This window comes from Corythoichthys intestinalis, chromosome 19, assembly GCF_030265065.1.
Source record: "Corythoichthys intestinalis isolate RoL2023-P3 chromosome 19, ASM3026506v1, whole genome shotgun sequence".
In the NCBI taxonomy this organism is placed as follows: Eukaryota; Metazoa; Chordata; class Actinopteri; order Syngnathiformes; family Syngnathidae; genus Corythoichthys; species Corythoichthys intestinalis.
The window spans coordinates 4,668,795-4,688,779 of NC_080413.1; the positions used below are offsets into that span (position 1 = coordinate 4,668,795).

Sequence of the window (19,985 nt, forward strand, 5' to 3'; positions counted from 1 at the left end):
TAATAATTGAATTTAGCTTTTAAAAGGTTAAATTTAAATTTAATTAATTTTTGTATTTACATTTTGATTGCATTTTAGATTTTTTTTTTTCAAGTTTTTTTTTTTAAAACGAAAATTTTGAATGTCTTTTCTGGATTTGATGTTTTGATATTTATTTTGTGTTTTATTATCATTTTTTCATTTTTAAATTTTGTCTTAGTTTTTATCAGTGTAAATGTAAAACTTTTTTAGTTTTTCACTTTAAAATTGCTTTTTAATTTAATTTTTTTTAATGTGGTTATTGAATTCACCACTAATTTTATTGATTTTATTATTATTATTATTAATATAATTAAGTATATATAAAAATATATATATCTTTTGTATTTTTTGTATATTTTAATTTTAATTTTTTTTTCATTTCAAACTTTGAATTTGATACTTATTTTAATTTGATAATTAAAAAAATATATATCTTTTTATATTATTGTTTTCAACAATAATTTAAAAAAGTACATCATTGTTATACTGGAATTTTTGTATTTTCATTTTGATTGCATTTTTTTTCATTTTGATTGCATTTTTGGAGTTTTTTTTTTTAAATAGGTTTTTTTTTTTTTTAAACGAAAATTTTGAATGTCGTTTCTGGATTTGATGTTTTGATATTTATTTTAATTTTAAATTTGATGTAAGTTGTTATTAAAGTGTAATTAAATGTAGACATTTTTTTATTTTTCAGTTTAAAATTGTTTATTAATTTAATTATTTTAAAAAATGTTATTGATTTCAACACTAATTTTATTCATTTTAATATGATTAAGTGTATATCAAAATTTTCATTTTTTTTATTTCAAACTTTTAATTTGATACTTATTTTAATTCGATAATTAAAAAAAAAAAAAATTAATTATTGTTTTCAACAATAAAAAAACAACAACAAAAAAACCCATCATTGTTACTTGTTTTTTTTTTTTTTTTCCAAATGGACATTTAATTTTCTACTATTAATTCTAATAATAAATAAGTAACTTCTTGGCTAGTTTTAATGTCAATGACTCCAGTTCAATTATAATTAATAGCAATATAATTTCTTGCCATTTATTTTTCTCTTCTACCCTAATCCCTGGAGGGAAAGTCATTTATACACGCGTCTAAATAAGGTATCATTGTTCCTCACGGCACAGCGAAGCCTCATTTCGCCGAATCAGTGCAAACACATAGATAAGGTTAAATTAACACGTCGGCTTATCAGAAGAAGTGGTTGCTATGGCGATCTTATTTGAACAGAATGCTTGTTTGAAGACATCCTGTGATTAAAAACACATTGATTAACTTTGGCTCGAGATGTTCTTTTCCAGACAACAGGCTTAAATTAAGCTTTTTTCTCAATTTGGTAAGAAAAACAATGAGTTTATTATGAGTAGACGTCCAATCCATTTGAAGTGGGAGGGTGGCAGCGAATGAACGAACGTTCATTCGCTGCCACCCTCCCACTCCAAATGAATTGGACGTCTAGCGCTGTCAGTGAATGACTAAATCGTATGAGTACTTGAATGCTTTTCAAGGGGAGAGGAAGATGTTAGCGGGCAGATGTCATCGCCATTCAGCCAGTGTCCTGGCAGTAAAAGGTCAAGCTGTCATTCATCCTCTAGGGTTGTAGGAGGTCTCCTCATATTTTCTCATTTCTGCCCGTGACACTGAGAATTAGTCAAAGGTCAGAGTTTAAACGAGACGTTTAGGGATCGGAGAGTTGGCTTTTTTAAAGGTCATTTCCAATAAGGGCCTGTTTTCAACATGCTTTCGTTTCCATTCCGAGTTTGGCTACAACTGCACTAAAACAGTGGGACTGTTATGTCAGTGCAGTGAAAACAATAATCAAATTAGGTTCGAAACACAAATTACAAGGGGGAAAAAAATCTGTGTTTATTTTCAATATTAATTAAAAAAACAAATCACATTTCACAATGTGATAAATGTTTAAAAAAAAGAATTTAAAAAAAAGGTCCGGTGTCAAGTGTTTACATGATATCACGTTTTTATATGATAATTATCACCTTTTTACATGATAATTATTACGTTTTTTATGATAGTACATGATCGTTTCATGTTTTTACATGAGAGTTATCGACTTATCACGTTTTTGCATGATAATTATCACATTTTGACATGATCGTTTCATGTTTTTACATGATAGTTATCAACATTTTTACATTATTATCATCTTTTTACATTATATTTAGTTTTTGACATAAGTTTTGACATGATAATTACGTTTTTACATGATAGTTATGACGTTTTTATATGATAGTTGATGTTTTTACTTGATAGTTATCACGTTTTTACATTATAATTATCAGGTTTTTACGTGATTGTATCACATTTTTCATGATGGGGATCACATTTTTACGTACATGATATCATGTTTTTATTATTTATTTTTGTCACGTGTTTCCATGATATTTAGGTTTTAACATAATATCACGTTTTTACACTATTATCCCGTTTTTACATTCTAGTATCACGTTTTTACATGATAGTTATCAACTTATCACGTTTTTACATGATAATTATTGCATTTTGACATGATCGTTTCATGTTTTTACATGATAGTTATCACATTTTTACATTATTATCGTCTTTTTACATTATATTTAACAGGTTTTTTAATGCTCGTATCACGTTTTTACATGACGTTTATCACGTTTTTACATGATAATTATCAAGTTTTTACCTGATTGTTTCACGTTTTTACATAATTATCATCTTTTACATGATTTTTAACTGGGGTTTACTTGATTTTATCACGTATTTACATGATAATTATGACGTTTTTACATGATGGTTATCACATTTTTGCATAATTTTCATCTTTTTACATGAAATTCAACAGCTTTTTACGTGATTGTATCATGTTTTTACATGATAGTTATCACGTATTACATGATAATTATCAAGATTTTTACCTGATCGTATCACATTTTTACATAATTATCTTTTACATAATATTTAACAGGTTTTTACGTGATTTTATCAAGTTTTGACAGGATAATTACGACGTTTTTACATGATAGTTATGACGTTTTTATATGATAGTTTCATGTTTTTACTTGATAGTCATTACGTTTTCACATTATAATTATCAGGTTTTTACGTGATTGTATCACATTTTTCATGATGGGGATCACATTTTTACGTACATGATATCATGTTTTTATTATTTATTTTTATCACGTGTTTACACAATATTTAGATTTTAACATAATATCACGTTTTTACATTATCATCCTGTTTTTACATTCTAGTATCACGTTTTTACATGATAGCTATAACATATTTACATAATAGTATCACGGTTTTACTTGGTAGTTATCCCGTTTTTACATGATATCTCATTTTTACATAGATATCATGTTTTACGTTTTAACTTTATATTGTCATGTAAAAACCTGGATTAGTTTTTTGTTTTGTTTTGTGTGACAGCAATACGTTTCCGTGATGTTTTAACTAGGGCTGTCAAAATTATCGCGTTAACGGCCGGTAATCAATTTTAAAAATTAATCACGTTAAAATATTTGACGCAATTAACGCACATGCCCCGCTCAAAAAGATTAAAATGACAGTGTCATGTCCATTTGTTACTTGTTTTTTTGCCCTCTGCTGGCGCTTGGGTGCAACTGATTTTATGGGTTTCAGCACCATCCATGAGCATTGTGTAATTATTGACATCAACAATGGCAAGCTACTAGTTTATTTTTTGTTCGAACATTTAAAAAAAAAAAAATTATTAAAACGAAAACATTAAGAGGGATTTTAATATAAAATTTCTATAACTTGTACTAACATTTATCTTTTAAGAACTACAAGTCTTTCTATCCATGGATCGCTTTAACAGAATGTTAATAATGTTAATGCCATCTTGTTGGTTTATTGTTATAATAAACAAATACAGTACTTATGTACAGTATGTTGAATGTATATAACCGTCTTGTGTCTTATCTTTCCATTCCAGCAATAATTTATAGAAAAATATGGCATATTTTATAGGTGGTTTGAATTGCGATTGATTACGATTAATTAATTTTTAAGCTGTGATTAACTCGATTCAAAATTTTAATCGTTTGACAGCCCTAGTTTTAACATGATTCTCTTTAAATGTGATCAAGTCAATATTATAATAAGCTTAAGTTCCTCTTTTAACCTGATAACGTCCTTATTTTACCAAACGTTTCACGTTTAACCTCATAAATCAAACATTATAGCATGATAAAGATTGTGGTATTAACTTGATAAATTAACGTTTTAACGTAATAAGTGAAACGTTACATGACAAATTCATGCTACATGCTGAAGTTCACATTTTAAAGGGCTACCAAATATGTTAACGTGATGATTTTCACATTTAACGTGATAAATTTAATGTCATAACATGATAACTTTAACATAATAACATGCTAAAGTTAGCATTTTAAAGGGCTAACAAATACGCTGACTCGATAATTTACTTTCAACTTGATATATTTAACGTTATAACACGGTGAGTTTAACATTATAAGATGGAAAAGTTGGCATTTTAGAAAAATAACAAATATGTTATTGTGATCATTATTACTTTTAACGTAATAAATTTAACACTATAACATGATAAGTTTAACATAATGACATGCTAAATTTTGCATTTTAACATGACAATTTTCACGTTTTAACACGACAACATTCATTGTTTAACTTTATAACTAGAGATGTCCCGATCGATCGGGATGCCGATCCCGATCGATCGGGTCCGATCACAACATTTTCAAAGTATCGGAATCGGCAAAAGAATATCAGCCATACCTTTTTTTAATATATATATTTTTTAATTAAATCGTTTTCCAATTGTATTTAACGTTACAAACATAATATGTTACACTCATCCAGAGTCTTTAGTTTAGGCTTCAGGTAGGGTTATCCAATTTATCCCGATAATGGCGGTAATGATTTTTTTTTAATGTATCACGTTAAAATATTTAACGCAATTAATATATGCGCTGCACGACCCACTCACGCATTGTCGGGCTCAAACCATAATGGCGCCGTCTTACCTTTATAGAGAGATAAAAGGCAGCGTAAAATAAGTAGAGTGAATTTTGGCAGCCTTTGGAGCCTTTTTTTTAATTGGCTAAAGCCTTACAATCCCTCTCCCTACGATTAGAAATATCATGGGAAGCAATGTGGGGAACAAAGGTAGTAATTAATCTTTTTCTTAACACCTTATGTTATTTCCCAACGCAGAGAAGATATATCAATTGGTACCACTACGCACAGTCATGGTTGCACTTCCCATCATGCATTTGGGCAGAACAGTTAAATGGCTACAGTATCATTTACTGAAAGCTCAACAAATACACTAGATGGCAATATTTAGTCACAATATACAAAGTCACAAGTCTTTCTATCCGTGGATCCCTCTCACAGAAAGAATGTTAATAATGTAAATGCCATCTTGAGGATTTATTGTCATAATAAACAAATACAATACTTGTGTACTGTATGTTGAATGTATATATTCGTCCGAGTTTTATTCATTTTTTTCTTAATGCATTGCCAAAATGTATATGATCTGGAAAAATTATCGGGAATGATTGGAATTGAATCGAGAGCAAAAAAAAAGCAATCGGATCGGGAAATATCGGGATCGGCAGATACTCAAACTAAAACGATCGGGATTGGATCGGGAGCACAAAAACATGATCGGAACAACCCTAATTATAACATGTTAATTTAACGTTATAACATCGTAAGTTTAACATTATAACATGCAAAATGTCGCATTTTAACGCGCGAACTTCTATTTGACATAAGTTTAACTTTTTAACATGACAATTTTCATGTTTTTATGCGACAATATTCATTTTTCAACGTTGTAACAACAAATTCAATGTTATAACATAATACGGTTAACATTATAACATGCTAAATTTCGCATTTCAACGCGATAACGTCAACATTTCTCATTAACAGTTGACCCAAAATAAATTGCTTTGTTTTGTTTTGCTGAATGCAGTCATCCAAAATATGACAGCAACTGAAACGTATCACTCTGTTGAAAATGACAGCTTTCCCTGAGTTGCCAGTCTTCAAATCTTTTCTCCAGGCAAAACACAAAAGTGCAAGTGTTGCTTTTAGCACCGGATGTTCGTACAGGTAAATTTAAAAAGCAATGACATATTTAGGGCATTTCGAAGACAAACATGAGTGTTGCATAAACAGGACATATGGACACAAAAATACACACTTGTGACCTCACACATACGCCCTCACTTTCTCTCCTGGTGTGTGATGTAAGCACTTTTCTCAGCTTGTAGACGTGTTACAGAAAAAAGAACAACAACCCAAAAAAACGTGTTTTACATATAAAAGATTTTATTTAAAACGCTCAAAAAGTGCGAATGATGAGCTTTCTGACACACGAGCACAGTTGGATAACATTTAAACGTGCATGCAACACTTGAAAAATCTTGCACCGTCCACCAATATTTTTGTCCGTTTTTGTTAAGACACAATGAATGTTGTAATGCTCCCGAAAAAGTGTACAGCACACGAAACCGTAAGACACTTGAACGCCTCGTACAATCTTACACGGAAAACTGGAAATCACAATGAGACAGAATTGTTGTAACACAATTTTCATGGCTTGTGTATGGAGCCCCTAAAGGGATATTGACAGAAATAAAATTAATTTAAACCATCTGGTGTGCACCATATAGTATGTGGTGCACACTAGAAACTATCTCTGCGCATCAGAAAGAATCTGGTGCGCAACAAATAGTATGTGGTGTGCACTAGAAACTCTCCGGTGCGCTAGTGCGCACCTGATAGTATGTGTTGCGCACTAAAAACTATCTGGTGCGCACCAGGTATTGTGTGGTGCGCACTAGAAACTACCTGGTGTGCCCCAGATAGCATGGGGTGTGCACTACAACTTATCGCACCAGAGAGTATGTGGTGCGTACTAAAAACTATCTGCTGCAAACCAGATGGTGTGTGGTGCGCACTACAAACTACACGGTGCGCACCAGATAGTGTGTGGTGCGCACTAAAAACTATCTGGTGCGCATCAGATGGTATGTAGTGCGCACCAGCACCCGATAGTATGTTTTGCGCTCTAAAAACTACCTAGTGCACACCAGATGGTGGTGCTGCGCACCAGATAGTGTGTGATGCGGAGTACAAAACTATCTGGTGCACCCCAGATAGCATGGGGTGTGCACTACAAACTATCGCACCAGATAGTATATGTTGCACACTAAAAACTATCTGCTGCACACCAGATGGTGTGTGGTGCGCACTACAAACTAAACGGTGCGCACCAGATAGTGTGTGGTGCGCACTAAAAACTATCTGGTGTGCCCCAGATAGCATGGGGTGTGCACTACAAACTATCGCACCAGATAGTATGTGGTGCGCACTAAAAACAATCTGCTGCACACCAGATGGTGTGTGGTGCGCACTAGAAACTACCTGGTGTGCCCCAGATAGCATGGGGTGTGCACTACAAACTATCGCACCAGAGAGTATGTGGTGCGTACTAAAAACTATCTGCTGCACACCAGATGGTGTGTGGTGCGCACTACAAACTACACGGTGCGCACCAGATAGTGTGAGGTGCGCACTAAAAACTATCTGGTGCGCATCAGATAGTATGTAGTGCGCACCAGCACCCGATCGTATGTTTTGCGCTCTAAAAACTACCTAGTGCACACCAGATGGTGGTGCTGCGCACCAGATATTGTGTGATGCGGAGTACAAAACTGTCTGGTGCGGCCCAGATAGCATGGGGTGTGCACTACAAACTGTCGCACCAGATAGTATATGTTGCACACTAAAAACTATATGCTGCACACCAGATGGTGTGTGGTGCGCACTACAAACTAAACGGTGCGCACCAGATAGTGTGTGGTGCGCACTAAAAACTATCTGGTGTGCCCCAGATGGTGTGTGGTGCGCACTACAAACTACACGGTGCGCATAAGATAGTGTGTGGTGCGCACTAAAAACTATCTGGTGTGCCTCAGATAGCATGGGGTGTGCACTACAAACTATCGCACCAGATAGGATGTGGTGCGCACTAAAAACAATCTGCTGCACACCAGATGGTGTGTGGTGCGCACTACAAACTACACGGTGCGCATAAGGTAGTGTGTGGTGCGCACTAAAAACTATCTGGTGTGCCTCAGATAGCATGGGGTGTGCACTACAAACTATCGCACCAGATAGGATGTGGTGCGCACTAAAAACTATCTGCTGCACACCAGATGGTGTGTGGTGCACACTACAAACTACACGGTGCGCACCAGATAGTGTGAGGTGCGCACTAAAATATATCTGGTGTGCACCATGTGGTGTGTAGTGCGCACTACAAACTACACGGTGCGCACCAGATAGTGTGGTGCACACTAAAAACTATCTGGTGCGCACCAGTTAGTGTTTGGTCGGGAGTACAAAACTATCTAGTGCGAACCAAATACTGTGCGGTGCGCAATAGAAACTATCTGGGGTGCACTAAAAACTATCTGCTGCGCACCAGATAGTGTGTGGTGCGAAGTACAAAACTATCTGGTTTGCAATAGAAACTATCTGGTGTGCCCAAGATAGCATGTGGTGTGCACAACAAACTATCACACCAAATAGTATGTGTTGTGCTGTAAAAACTATCTGCTGCGCTCCAGATAGTGTTTGGTCCGGAGTACAAAACTATCTGGAGCGAACCAAATACTGTGCGTTGCGCACTAGAAACTATCTGGGGTGCACAAGATAGTGTGTGGTGCGCACTAGAAACTATCTGGTGTGCCCCAGATAGCATGTTGTGTGGACTACAAACTATCGCACCAGATAGTATGTGGTGTGCACTAAAAACTATCTGGTGCGGACCAGATGGTGTGAGGCGCACTACAAAATACCCAGTGCGCACCAGAAACTATCTAATGCGCACCAGATAGAGTGTGGTGCGCACTAAAAACTATCTGGTGCGCACCAGCTAGTGTGTGGTGCGCACTAGAAACGATCTGGTGTGCACCACACACATTCTGGTGCGCACTACATTGTTTCTCGTGCGCACCACACACTATTTGGTGCGCACCACATTGTTTCTGGTGCGCATACTATGTGGTGCACACTAGAAACTATGTAGTGCACACGAGAAACAATCTGGTCTGCACAAGATAGTATGTGGTGCACACTACAAAACAATCTAGTGCGCACCAGAAAACTATTTGGTGCCCACCAAAAAAAGTATCTGGTGTGCACTAGAAACTATTTGGTGAGACCTAGAAAGTTCCTTTCTATAGGTGCACGTCAGACACCAGCAGTTTCGACGTGCTAAATATGATAATACAGGATTTAGTAACATACCATCCGGTGCGCACCAGATAGGATGTGGTGCGCACTAGAAACTACGTGGTACACACTAGAAACTATCTGGTGCACACCAGAAACAATCTGTTGCACGATGTCCAAGTAATGCAACTAATATCTTTGTCGTTGAGTCCAAGATTGAAGTAAAGCTCAACTTAATCCTGAATAATCATTTTTAGCATGCCAAAATTAAATATATAATATTTAAAAATAACAACATATTTGACACTTGTGAGTGTTCAGCAGGGAGTCACAAACAAGCAGCTTGAAGTGAGCGCATTTTGGAGAACATTTCATTTTCTCCAAGATAAAATAGTCTCTCATTTCTTGACACAGTGGCAACAGGAATAAAAATAAGACTCTTAACATACACTGCGTTTCTACTGTCTTGTCTTTCATGCATGTTGACTTGTGGGCTTTCCAGTAAGGCACACGTGGGCGATTCCTTAGGGGTGAAGCGCCGCCTGTCACTCATCCAGGAATATATATATATTAAAAAAACAACAACCCCGTCAACATTCATCTTCATCTGGTGAGCGCGGGGGCAAACTGTGTGGAAACATACAAGGCATAGATGTGTGGTGGTGTAGAAAAACGATGAGAAGAAAAGACATTCCTTAATTGTGGGGTGATGTGTCGAGTATCCGCTTTTATCTGATGCAGATGTTTTGGACCTCGTGGGGTAAATTGATAGTAGATGAGCACAATTCCATCTATTGCGTTCTGGATTTACGGATGCGTTTAGTTATTCATGAGCTTTTGCATCATGCATTTGATACAGTCTATTTTTTCCTGGACTCCATTTTAAGTGTGTTCTCATCAGAATTTAGTAGTTTATGACCTTGGTGAAGATGTCAATCGTTTGTGCTGATATCGATTATGAGATAGTTACAATTTTTTATTGATCAATCCAGACCCCCATTTTGAGCTAAACCTATGGTCAAACATTTTTTTTTTCAACTGACAGAAGAGAGTCTACATTTTCATTTGGCATGTTCGGTGCTTGATTCTGTGAAACATTCTAAAACCGCGGGCAATGAATGAGCATAGACTTCATAATGATATTGACGGATCAGATTCGGCCTTCACTGCGCCAAGTTATTCGCAGTCGGTCGGAGCGACACATGCAGCGATCCAACGCCGGATTTAGGTTGAAAAAGTACGAAAGCTGTAGCGCATTCAAACAGCAAGGATTGTCTCAGCAGTGATTTGTTTGACGATATTATATTTTTCGTTTTTTCACAAGAATTTTCAACGTAAAAATCTCTGTTTACATATGGCGGCCGCCGCTTTGACTAACAGATTGGCATCGTACTTCGACATATTTATGTATAATATATGTTGACTGCACAATTTTTTGCTTTTAAGCAAGAATCGAGACTGTTTTACATCCATATCAGGGATTCAGGGATTTGAGCATTTATTCACAAGTATTTTCACCAGAAAAGCTTTGTTTACATATGGCGGCTGCCACATTGACTACAGACTAGCATTGTACTTCGACATATATATCCGTAAAATAAATGCTAACTGCAAGGTTTTTTTTCTGCTTTTAACCAAGAATCAACACTGTTTTACGTCCATATCTATAGGGAATTGAGAGATTTAAGCATTTATTTGCAAAAATTTTCACCGGAAAAGCTCTGTTTACATATGGCGGCCGCTATATTGACGAACAGACTAGCAAAGTAACTCGAATGATTTAATGTAAAATAAATGATAACTGCATGTTTTTTTTTGCTTTTAAATAAGAATCGAGACTGTTTTCCGTCCATACGTGTAAAGAATTCAGAATTTTCATCGGAAAAGCTCTGTTTACATCAGGCAGCCGCTAGCTACATTCACTAACAGATTAGCATTGTACTTTGAATTATTTACATAAAATAAATGCTAACTGCATGATTCTTTTTTAAAATTTTTTATTTTAAACAAGAATGGAGACTGTTTTACGTCCATATCTATAAAGAATTCGGGGATTTAAGCATTTATTCAGAAGAACTTTCACCGGAAAAGTTCTGTTTACATATGGCGGCCGCTATATTGACTAACAGACTAGCAATGTACTTTGAATTATTTGTGTTTAATAAATGCTAACTGCATTTTTTTTTTTTTTGCTTTTAACCAAGAATCGAGATTGTTTTGCTTCCATATCTGTAAAGACTTCAAGGATTTAAGCATTTATTTGCAAGAATTTTCATCGGAAAAGCTCTGTTTACATCAGGTGGCCGCTAGCTACATTCACTTACAGACTAGCATTGTACTTTGACATATTTACGTATAATAAATGTTAACTGCACAATTTTTTGCTTTTAACCAAGAATCGAGACTCTTTTACGTCCATATCAGGGATTCAGGTATTTAAGCATTTATAAGCAAGTATTTTTACCAGAAAAGCTCTGTTTACATATGGCGGTTGCCACATTGACTACAGATTAGCATTGTACTTTGACATAAATACGTAAAATAAATGCTAACTGCACTTTTTTTTGGCTTTGAACCAAGAATCGAGACTGTTTTGCTTTCAGATCTATAAAGAATTCAGGGATTTAAGCATTTATTCACAAGAATTTTCACCGGAAAAGCTCTGTTTACATATGGCAGCCGCCACATTGACTAACAGACTAGGATCGTACTTCGACATATTTTCGTAAAATAAATGCAGGATGCATGTTTTTTTTGTTGTTGTTGCTTTTAACCATGAACCGAGACTGTTTTGCATCCATATCTATAAAGAATTCAGGGATTTAAGCATTTATTCACAAGAATTTTCAACAAAAAAAGCTCTTTGTCTGTGATTCCGCTCGGTCAGCTTTGACGGCCACGCCAACCATGCAGGCCCCCTATTAATCGGCACCGCGCCCCGTCAATATCATTATGAAGTCTATGGAATTAATCGGTTGGGGATTTTCTTTTTGGACAGTTTCTAACTAAACTCCCATGAGAACACATCGACGAGGGTCATGTTGAACGTGGAACTCATTTGGTGTTTTCAACCACCGCAACCTCCATTCTGTCTGCAAAATCCGGACTTAGCCCGTTGAGGAAAAGACTTCCGTTCCGGGTCAGGGTGCCCGGCGTGAGCGACAGAGTCAAGTTGGCGTAAACCTCACGGTCCTCTCCCAGGTTGGCCGACAGTGTCCGTTTACCCGGTGTCATTTCCTGACTGGCCGAGGTGCCGATGCCCAGCTCCGACGACAGTTTGCGTTTGATGGACGCGGCACGCTGGAAGCGGTCGTAGATGTCCACGCTCAGACGCCGGCGGGTCTCTTTGAATTCGGCGGACACGTTGGCCGTCCATTCGGCGGCGTGAGCTCGGAACTCGCCCACCTACGACAGTGAATTGAATAGTTAACTCAGCGGCTGCCATTGACGGCGATAGTTGAATGAAATAGTATTTTGGAGCCAAATTATTGACATTTTAGGGCAATGGTTCTTAATCTGGGTTCTATGGAACCATTGGGGTTCGGTAAAAAAATCTAAGGGGTTCAATGAAGGGCCCTCTTTTAGACCAGTTATTGGAGTGGTTTGCCCCAATTCACCTGTTAGTCTTCAATCTAATGGAAGAAGAAACTTGTTTGCTCAGTGGAAGGTTGACTTTCACTTAGTATGGGAAGCAAAACAAACCTACAGACAGCATGGTTTATATTAGCATAAAAAACATTTCCGTCACATTTTATAGACGAGTTTCCTGAGCGAAATATGGGGGGATGCTGTGGGATGAGTTCCTGACGTCGTACCCGCATCTAATTCCAGCTAATCAGCAATGTCTTTAAACCGATCCTAGGCAGGTTGCAGATATTGACTCGCTGCCATTCGACAGTTTGTATTCTCAACCCCTTCGTTGCTTGCCTTGGTTTTTTTTTTTTTTTTAACGTGGCGAGACGTCCAACACATGTGCACATCGGTTAAAAGTGGTGACTGCTTACTACTTACTTAAGTATTTTCTTAAGGCATCTTTGATATGTTTTTGCTGTATGAATTTAAACTAGGGCTGTCAAATGATTCAAATTTTTAATCGAGTTAATTACAGCTTAAAATGAATTAATCGTAATTAATCGCAATTCAAACCATCTATGAAATATGCCATATTTTTCTGTAAATTATTGTTGGAATGGAAAGATAAGACACAAGACGGATATATACATTCAACATACGGTACATAAGTACTGTATTTATTTCTCTTTCTAAAGCGATCCATGGATAGAAAGACTTGTAGTTCTTAAAAGATAAATGTTAGTACAAGTTATAGAAATTTTATATTAAAACTAGGGCTGTCAAAATTATCGTGTTAACGGGCGGTAATTAATTTTTTTTAGTTAATCACGTTAAAATATTTGACGCAATTAACGCACATGTCCCGCTCAGACAGTATTCGGCCTTTTGTTAAGTTTCACAGCAAGGCTTTTTGTGCTGTCTAACAGCGAACTCTTGTGGTCGCTTTGCGACATGGTTTATTGTTTTCTTGCCAGTTCAATATGGCTGCACGACGTCTCGGGCTGACGCCTACGTTGTAATGTTGTGCTTATATGATCCTTGGACAAGATTTGTCCGTAAGTATGGTTGTTGTAAAGAATGTACATATTATGTTAGAAAGCGAAATGTTATATTTTTTGTATGAGACGCTTTTTGTTTATGTTTAGTGAACCTGTATAGCGTGCTAAGCCAACGTTGTTGCTAATGCAATGCTTGTGTACTTTTTGGTAGTTTTACGACGGCCAAAAGAGGCCATTTTATTAATAGATCAGATGAAAAAGGAAGAAGTCTGATTATTAAGGCATCGTTCACTTGCTGTCTAGCTTTGGAAAAAGTAGACGATTCGGAGTGAGGACAGCGTAGACAGATTTAAATGACAGTAGAGTGAAATGCCCCCTACAGTCCTTATGTACCCTATGTTGAATGTATATATCCATCTTGTGTCTTATCTTTCCATTCCAACAATTTATTTTACAGAATATATATATATATAATTTACAGAAAAATATGGCATATTTTATAGATGGTTTGAATTGCGATTAATTGCGATTAATTACGATTAATTAATTTTTAAGCTGTAATTAACTCGATTAAAAATTTTAATCGTTTGACAGCCCTAATTAAAACCCCTCTTAATGTTTTCGTTTTATTAAAATTTGTAAAATTTTCAATCAAAAAATAAACTAATAGCTCACCATTGTTGATGTCAATCAGTTGGACCCAAGCGCCAGCAGAGGGCGCCAAACACCAAAAAACAAGTAACAAGCGGACATTACACTCTGATGTCATTTAATCTGTTTGAGCGGGGCATGTGCGTTAATTGCGTCAAATATTTTAACGTGATTAATTTAAAAAATTAATTACCGCCCGTTAACGCGATAATTTTGACAGCCCTAATTTAAACAAAACAAGCTGAAAGCGCACGGTAGTACTTTGGGTGCCAAATTCGCCTCTTGTAACACGTTTCGCTGGTGTGGCACATTTTGGCAGAACACCGGTTTTGTCCTACTTTGGTCTCGTCGCATCCCGTCTTTCCTGTTCATTTTGCTTTTGCTGTTCGTTTTGTGAAATATCGACAGTTCTGTTCTGCTCTTTAATATTCCTCTCAGGTTCAAATTGAAAGGGCTGAACAGATGACATGTTTATGTCGCTACTTATACTCTTAACATTTATATTATTCACCGGGGAGTCCGTACACAGAGGTTGCTTATAAATCCACACACGTCACGTTGATAACCCCACCTAGACTACCCTCTACGTGTTTGACACGCTCGTTCGCATCGATCTCGGCGCTCCGAGGGCTCTCTGCGGCCTGTTTATTTATTTACAAGGCTCTAAAGTGTGCTTGCTTAAACTTTGAGTCCATTTAGAACGGAACGTATGTCTCACACACACACATACACAGCGGCATCACATGCTCCGATGCGTGCTTCTACCGCCTCGTTCTCACTTTGGCCGCCCGTGCGTCGGTCTCGCCAAGCTGGGAATTCTCGCCGAAGCTCTCAGCGTGCGCCGAAGCCACTAATTGGGAAAACAAGCGATTCCCCAAAGGTTTCTACAGTAGAGAGCGTGAATTGACACAAGAAATCTTTAATGGATTAGACAGCTACGGCTGCGCTGGCGCTATATGGTTGGGGTGTAAATAATTGATGATGCTGCTGCAAGCAATAATGAATCGGATTGTTTCTGTACAGTAGGGCCGCCACGAACGTTTGTTTGGGGAGTCGGGTGATTGTTTTTGCGAGGAGTCGACTATTCGGATCGTATTTGTGTCACGTTGTCACGTTATTTGTTATAATGTTAATTGGGTTTAAGATTTTAGCAGGAAATGTGGAGTTTCACTTGGATTTATTAGATCATCGAGATCTACAGAAACCATTTAAAATAAATAATTGTAATTTATTTTTAAAAAAATATTTTATTATTATTGATACAAAGAGGACAACAAAAGTCCTTTTTAAATTAAAGAAAATATTTGAAATGATATAAATTAAAACAAATAAAAAGGGATGTAAACAGAATATTTAAAGTTTTTTTCAGTTTTGTTTAAAATTTAAAAAATAAATCTATAAAAAGTATAAAATAAAATATTTGCAGTTGTTTCTTTTTTTAAATTAACTTAGTAATGTCAATTAAAATGAATGTGCTTTACTTAAAACATTTTTAAAGATAAACTCTGTAGCAATATAAATACAATAGAAACAAAACACATTTATCTTTGTTTTTTTTTTCCATGAGAAAAGTAAACTATTTTTCTATTTAAAACACTTAAAAAATTTTAAATCCCATTAATTTTTTCCTCTTTTTGATTTTTTTCTAAATTAAAAAAAAAAAAAAAATGAAAACAAATAAAAAGAGGTATAAAGAGAATTATTTATAATTAAAAAAATAAATAAAATGACAAATGCAAAATGAATAAAAATATTTACAGTTTGTCTTTTTTAAATTAACATATTAATGTCAAGGAATGTGTTTTATTTAAAACACGTTTCAAGATAAAATATGTACAAATATCCATTTTCAAATAAAAAATAAAATTGATATTTTTTTGCTTTTTAAAAAAAATTAATTAAAGTGAACTAAATTACTGGTAATTTAAAAAAATTAACAAACTAAAAAAATAAAATAAATTAAAAAATGTCTATTAAAAAATCACATTTATCTTTTTGGTTTTTTTAGAGAAGTAAACGTTTTAAAATTTAAAACACCTAAAATAATTTAAAAAGTCCCCTTTATTTTTTCTCTTTTTCATTTTTTTTTTAAAATTAAAAACATTTATAGAAATTATAAAAATTAAAACAAATAAAAAGGGTATAAAGAGAATATTTACAGTTTTTATTTTGTTTTATTAAAAATAAAAAAAAATTAATTGGATGACAAATATATATCTATATATATTTTAATTTAATATAGTAATGTCAATTAGAATGAATGTATTTTACTTAAAACACTTCTAAAGGTAAAATAAAAAAAATATACATTCAGTTAAAATCTTTTTGCTTTTAGTATTTTTTTTAACTTAACACACTAAAATAAAAAAAATACATAAATATTCAAATTTTTTTTCTCTTTTTGCTCGATTTAAATTCTAAAAATTGAATTTTAAATTAAATACTTTTTTACAAAAAAAAAAAAAAAAAATCAATTAAAACAACACTTAGTAACTTTTCAGTTTTGGTTGATTTTAGCGATGCCAGTGGACAAAAGCGGTAGTGTTTTGCCTTAAGGAAGATGGCATTTCCTGTTAGGACCAGCGCGCACCCTCATGGTGTCCTAAAATCATGATGGTCGCCTGCAGATGGATTAAACAAAATTTCTGTTTCCAGTAGCTGTGTGACGATTGAAAAGTAATTAGTTAATGAATCTAATTGTGGCTAAACAATAGCATATGACGGTTAGCAACCGTGTGGCTTAGTGTGGCTAACCCCCCCACCCTTAAAGTTAATTAGTGCCGGTGAAAGTTATACAGACTCCCTTAAGATATAAAAAAGGTGTCATTCAACTAGTTGTCAGTTGACATATCATCACAAATGTTATAAAAAATATTTCATAAAGGTTGAAAAGTTACCTAGTTTTGCTTTAAATAAATACAAATATGGCATTTTTGTACCTCCTCCTTGGTTTTCTTGGAGATGACGCGAAACCAGTCGCCGATCATGCTGAGCACAGCAGCAAAGTACGCCAGACCCACCAGAATCCAGAACCACACTACCGGCTTGTAGTACTTGAGGTACTCCGGACTTTCGGAACCGCCTGCAAGAAATCCAGTAAATTTTTATATGTAAAATCTGCATAACTCAGGAAATGAGAGGAGACAGACTGATTGCAGATAATGAAAGTAGTGCATTGTTCCTTCAATAAAAGCTGTCTGGACGTGACTGACTCACGGACGTGACATAAGCGGGAGATTTTAACGTATTCCGACCCGCGGAACAGGCGGCCGAGTTGACTTTGCGACCGACGGTGTTGGCACAGACGTTAATCCATAATCATTAGGCCCATCAGGGAGAACACATGCATGCAGTCCCACCGTTTAAATGTTGGTCGTCCCCCACACAAATTAACGTGCCATCTGTCTCTTTTGGCTTTTGTGTTTGTAAAACTCAAACAAAAAAAAAAAAGAAAGAAAAAAAAATGAAGTTCAGGTGATTTTCAAACACATTTTAACTCACCTGATTCAAATTTTAAAAAATATATATATCAGTTGAAACTATTAGGCAAAGAAGAAGTTTTATATTTAATGGTAGCTTTGCATGTGTTCCAAAATCAACCATCTGTTGTTATCCAATTCACATAAATCATACATAAAAAAATTCAGGAAGGTAAGGGGCAGGGGTTAATTTGTGCCGGACCCTGCCGGAACAAGATCCGGCACCTCTTGATTTTGGCCTCCCTGTGCTCCGGGACTTATTTGGCAGATCCTCTCGTGTATAGAAAATGATAATAGTGTAAAAACGTTTTATTGTAATAGCCACGAAGGGGGAGAAAGACAGGAGTCATTGATAGCTTTCTCCACTTTATTGTGGCAACACTAAAATAACTATAACCGCCACATTCAACCGCTAACTTTTGCTTCTCGTCTGTCTGCCCCTCGCTTCCTACTACCTCACAGCTCTCCAGTCCCAGCGTCTCTTAAAGGGACCGTGCATAGTTACGGACATAACGGTTTAAAATGAAATAATACCGTATTGGCCCGAATATGAGACGCCCCTGATTATAAGACGACCCCCTCTTTTTCAGGGTTTTTGTCACATGTACTTTGCATTCCGACAACTAGTGATTTACAAATTAAGCACTGGTAAGGGGCATAAAAATTGTATACAGAATTTGCCCAAAAACCTACAGCTCCTCCAAAATTCGCCAAAAATTTTCCCATTCATTTTTAATGGGATGCCATTGACGGCTATGTACGTCTTTCCATTAATTTCTAATGGCCAAAATTTCCCCTTCATTTTCAATGGCAGAATGTTTGTGTGTTTTGACCAAAAACTTACTATTACAGCCCATTGACATTCAATTTTGAGAAACAACATTAAGACCAGAATGACTCCTATTGAGTTATTTTTCTTTCATTTCTTATTTGTACTTTACGGAATGCTTCCCTCCTGGAGTGAAAAGTGCATTTGGCATCCATTTGAGAAATGTGCATTTTTCTGAGCCGGCTGAAAAATGTTGAAAATGGGTGCCCCGGAGGACCTTTTTCAAATTGGACTTTGGCTTTGAAACTAATGCTCACATTATGTATCCTGAAAATAAAATGAGTCTAGCACCTGAGGTACACATCTGCCAACATTGCTGCATTTACAAATGATGAACCAGGAAGCAGTTTTTTAGTCTAAAACGGCAAGAACGGCATCACCTTTTTCCCCGGCGACGAAATCTCCAAATCCGATGGTGGTGAGAGTGATGACCACAAAGTAGATGGACTCCAGCGTGCTCCAACCCTCGATGTGTTTGAAGATGACAGCTGGCAAAGCCACGAAGATCAGGCAGCCAAACAGGATGAAGAGCAACGTGGAGATCACGCGGATCTTGGTTTGGCTCACTTTCCATTTCTGGGGAAAAAAACCTTTATAATGTAAGAACATAGCATGAATAAACAAAGGTTGCTGGCAGGTGCTGACCCACCAGGGTGGCATGAGGGGGGGCAACTGCCACCCTAAAAGATAGGCTTGCCATCCTAGTTGCCGACCCAATTGGCACCGATGAAAACTTAAATTTGACATTTACTGCCATCAATTATGTAAGAAGTGGTGTCAGGGAGGCTCTTCATAATAATAATACAAAGATGTTTATATAATATATAGGATATAGTCTCTGTATATATACTGTATATAGTATAAGTATATACAGTGGGGCAAATAAGTATTTAGTCAACCACTAATTGTGCAAGTTCTCCCACAATATTAAAGAGGCCTGTAATTGTCAACATGGTTAAACCTCAACCATGAGAGACAGAATGGGGAAAAAAACCCAGAAAATCAAATTGTTTGATTTTTAAAGAATTTATTTGCAAATCATGGTGGAAAATAAGTATTTGGTCAATACCAAAAGTTCATCTCAATACTTTGTTATGTACTCTTTGTTGGCAATAATGGAGGCCAAACGTTTTCTGTAACTCTTCCCAAGCTTTTCACACA

General features: G+C 35.8%; 1 protein-coding gene across 1 annotated transcript in view; it reads right to left on the reverse strand.

The window, feature by feature from the left end:
- Positions 1-9,139: 9,139 nt before the first annotated feature.
- Positions 9,140-19,985, reverse strand: part of LOC130908082 (potassium channel subfamily K member 2-like) — a 35,642-nt gene continuing 24,796 nt past the window's right edge. The window contains exons 5-7 of the mRNA XM_057823702.1: positions 19,205-19,400; positions 17,456-17,598; positions 9,140-12,699 (exon numbers count right to left, since the gene is read on the reverse strand). Of these exons, the coding sequence (XP_057679685.1) occupies positions 12,349-12,699; positions 17,456-17,598; positions 19,205-19,400 (690 nt within the window). The 3' untranslated portion in view covers positions 9,140-12,348. The remainder of the gene's footprint in view (positions 12,700-17,455; positions 17,599-19,204; positions 19,401-19,985) is intronic.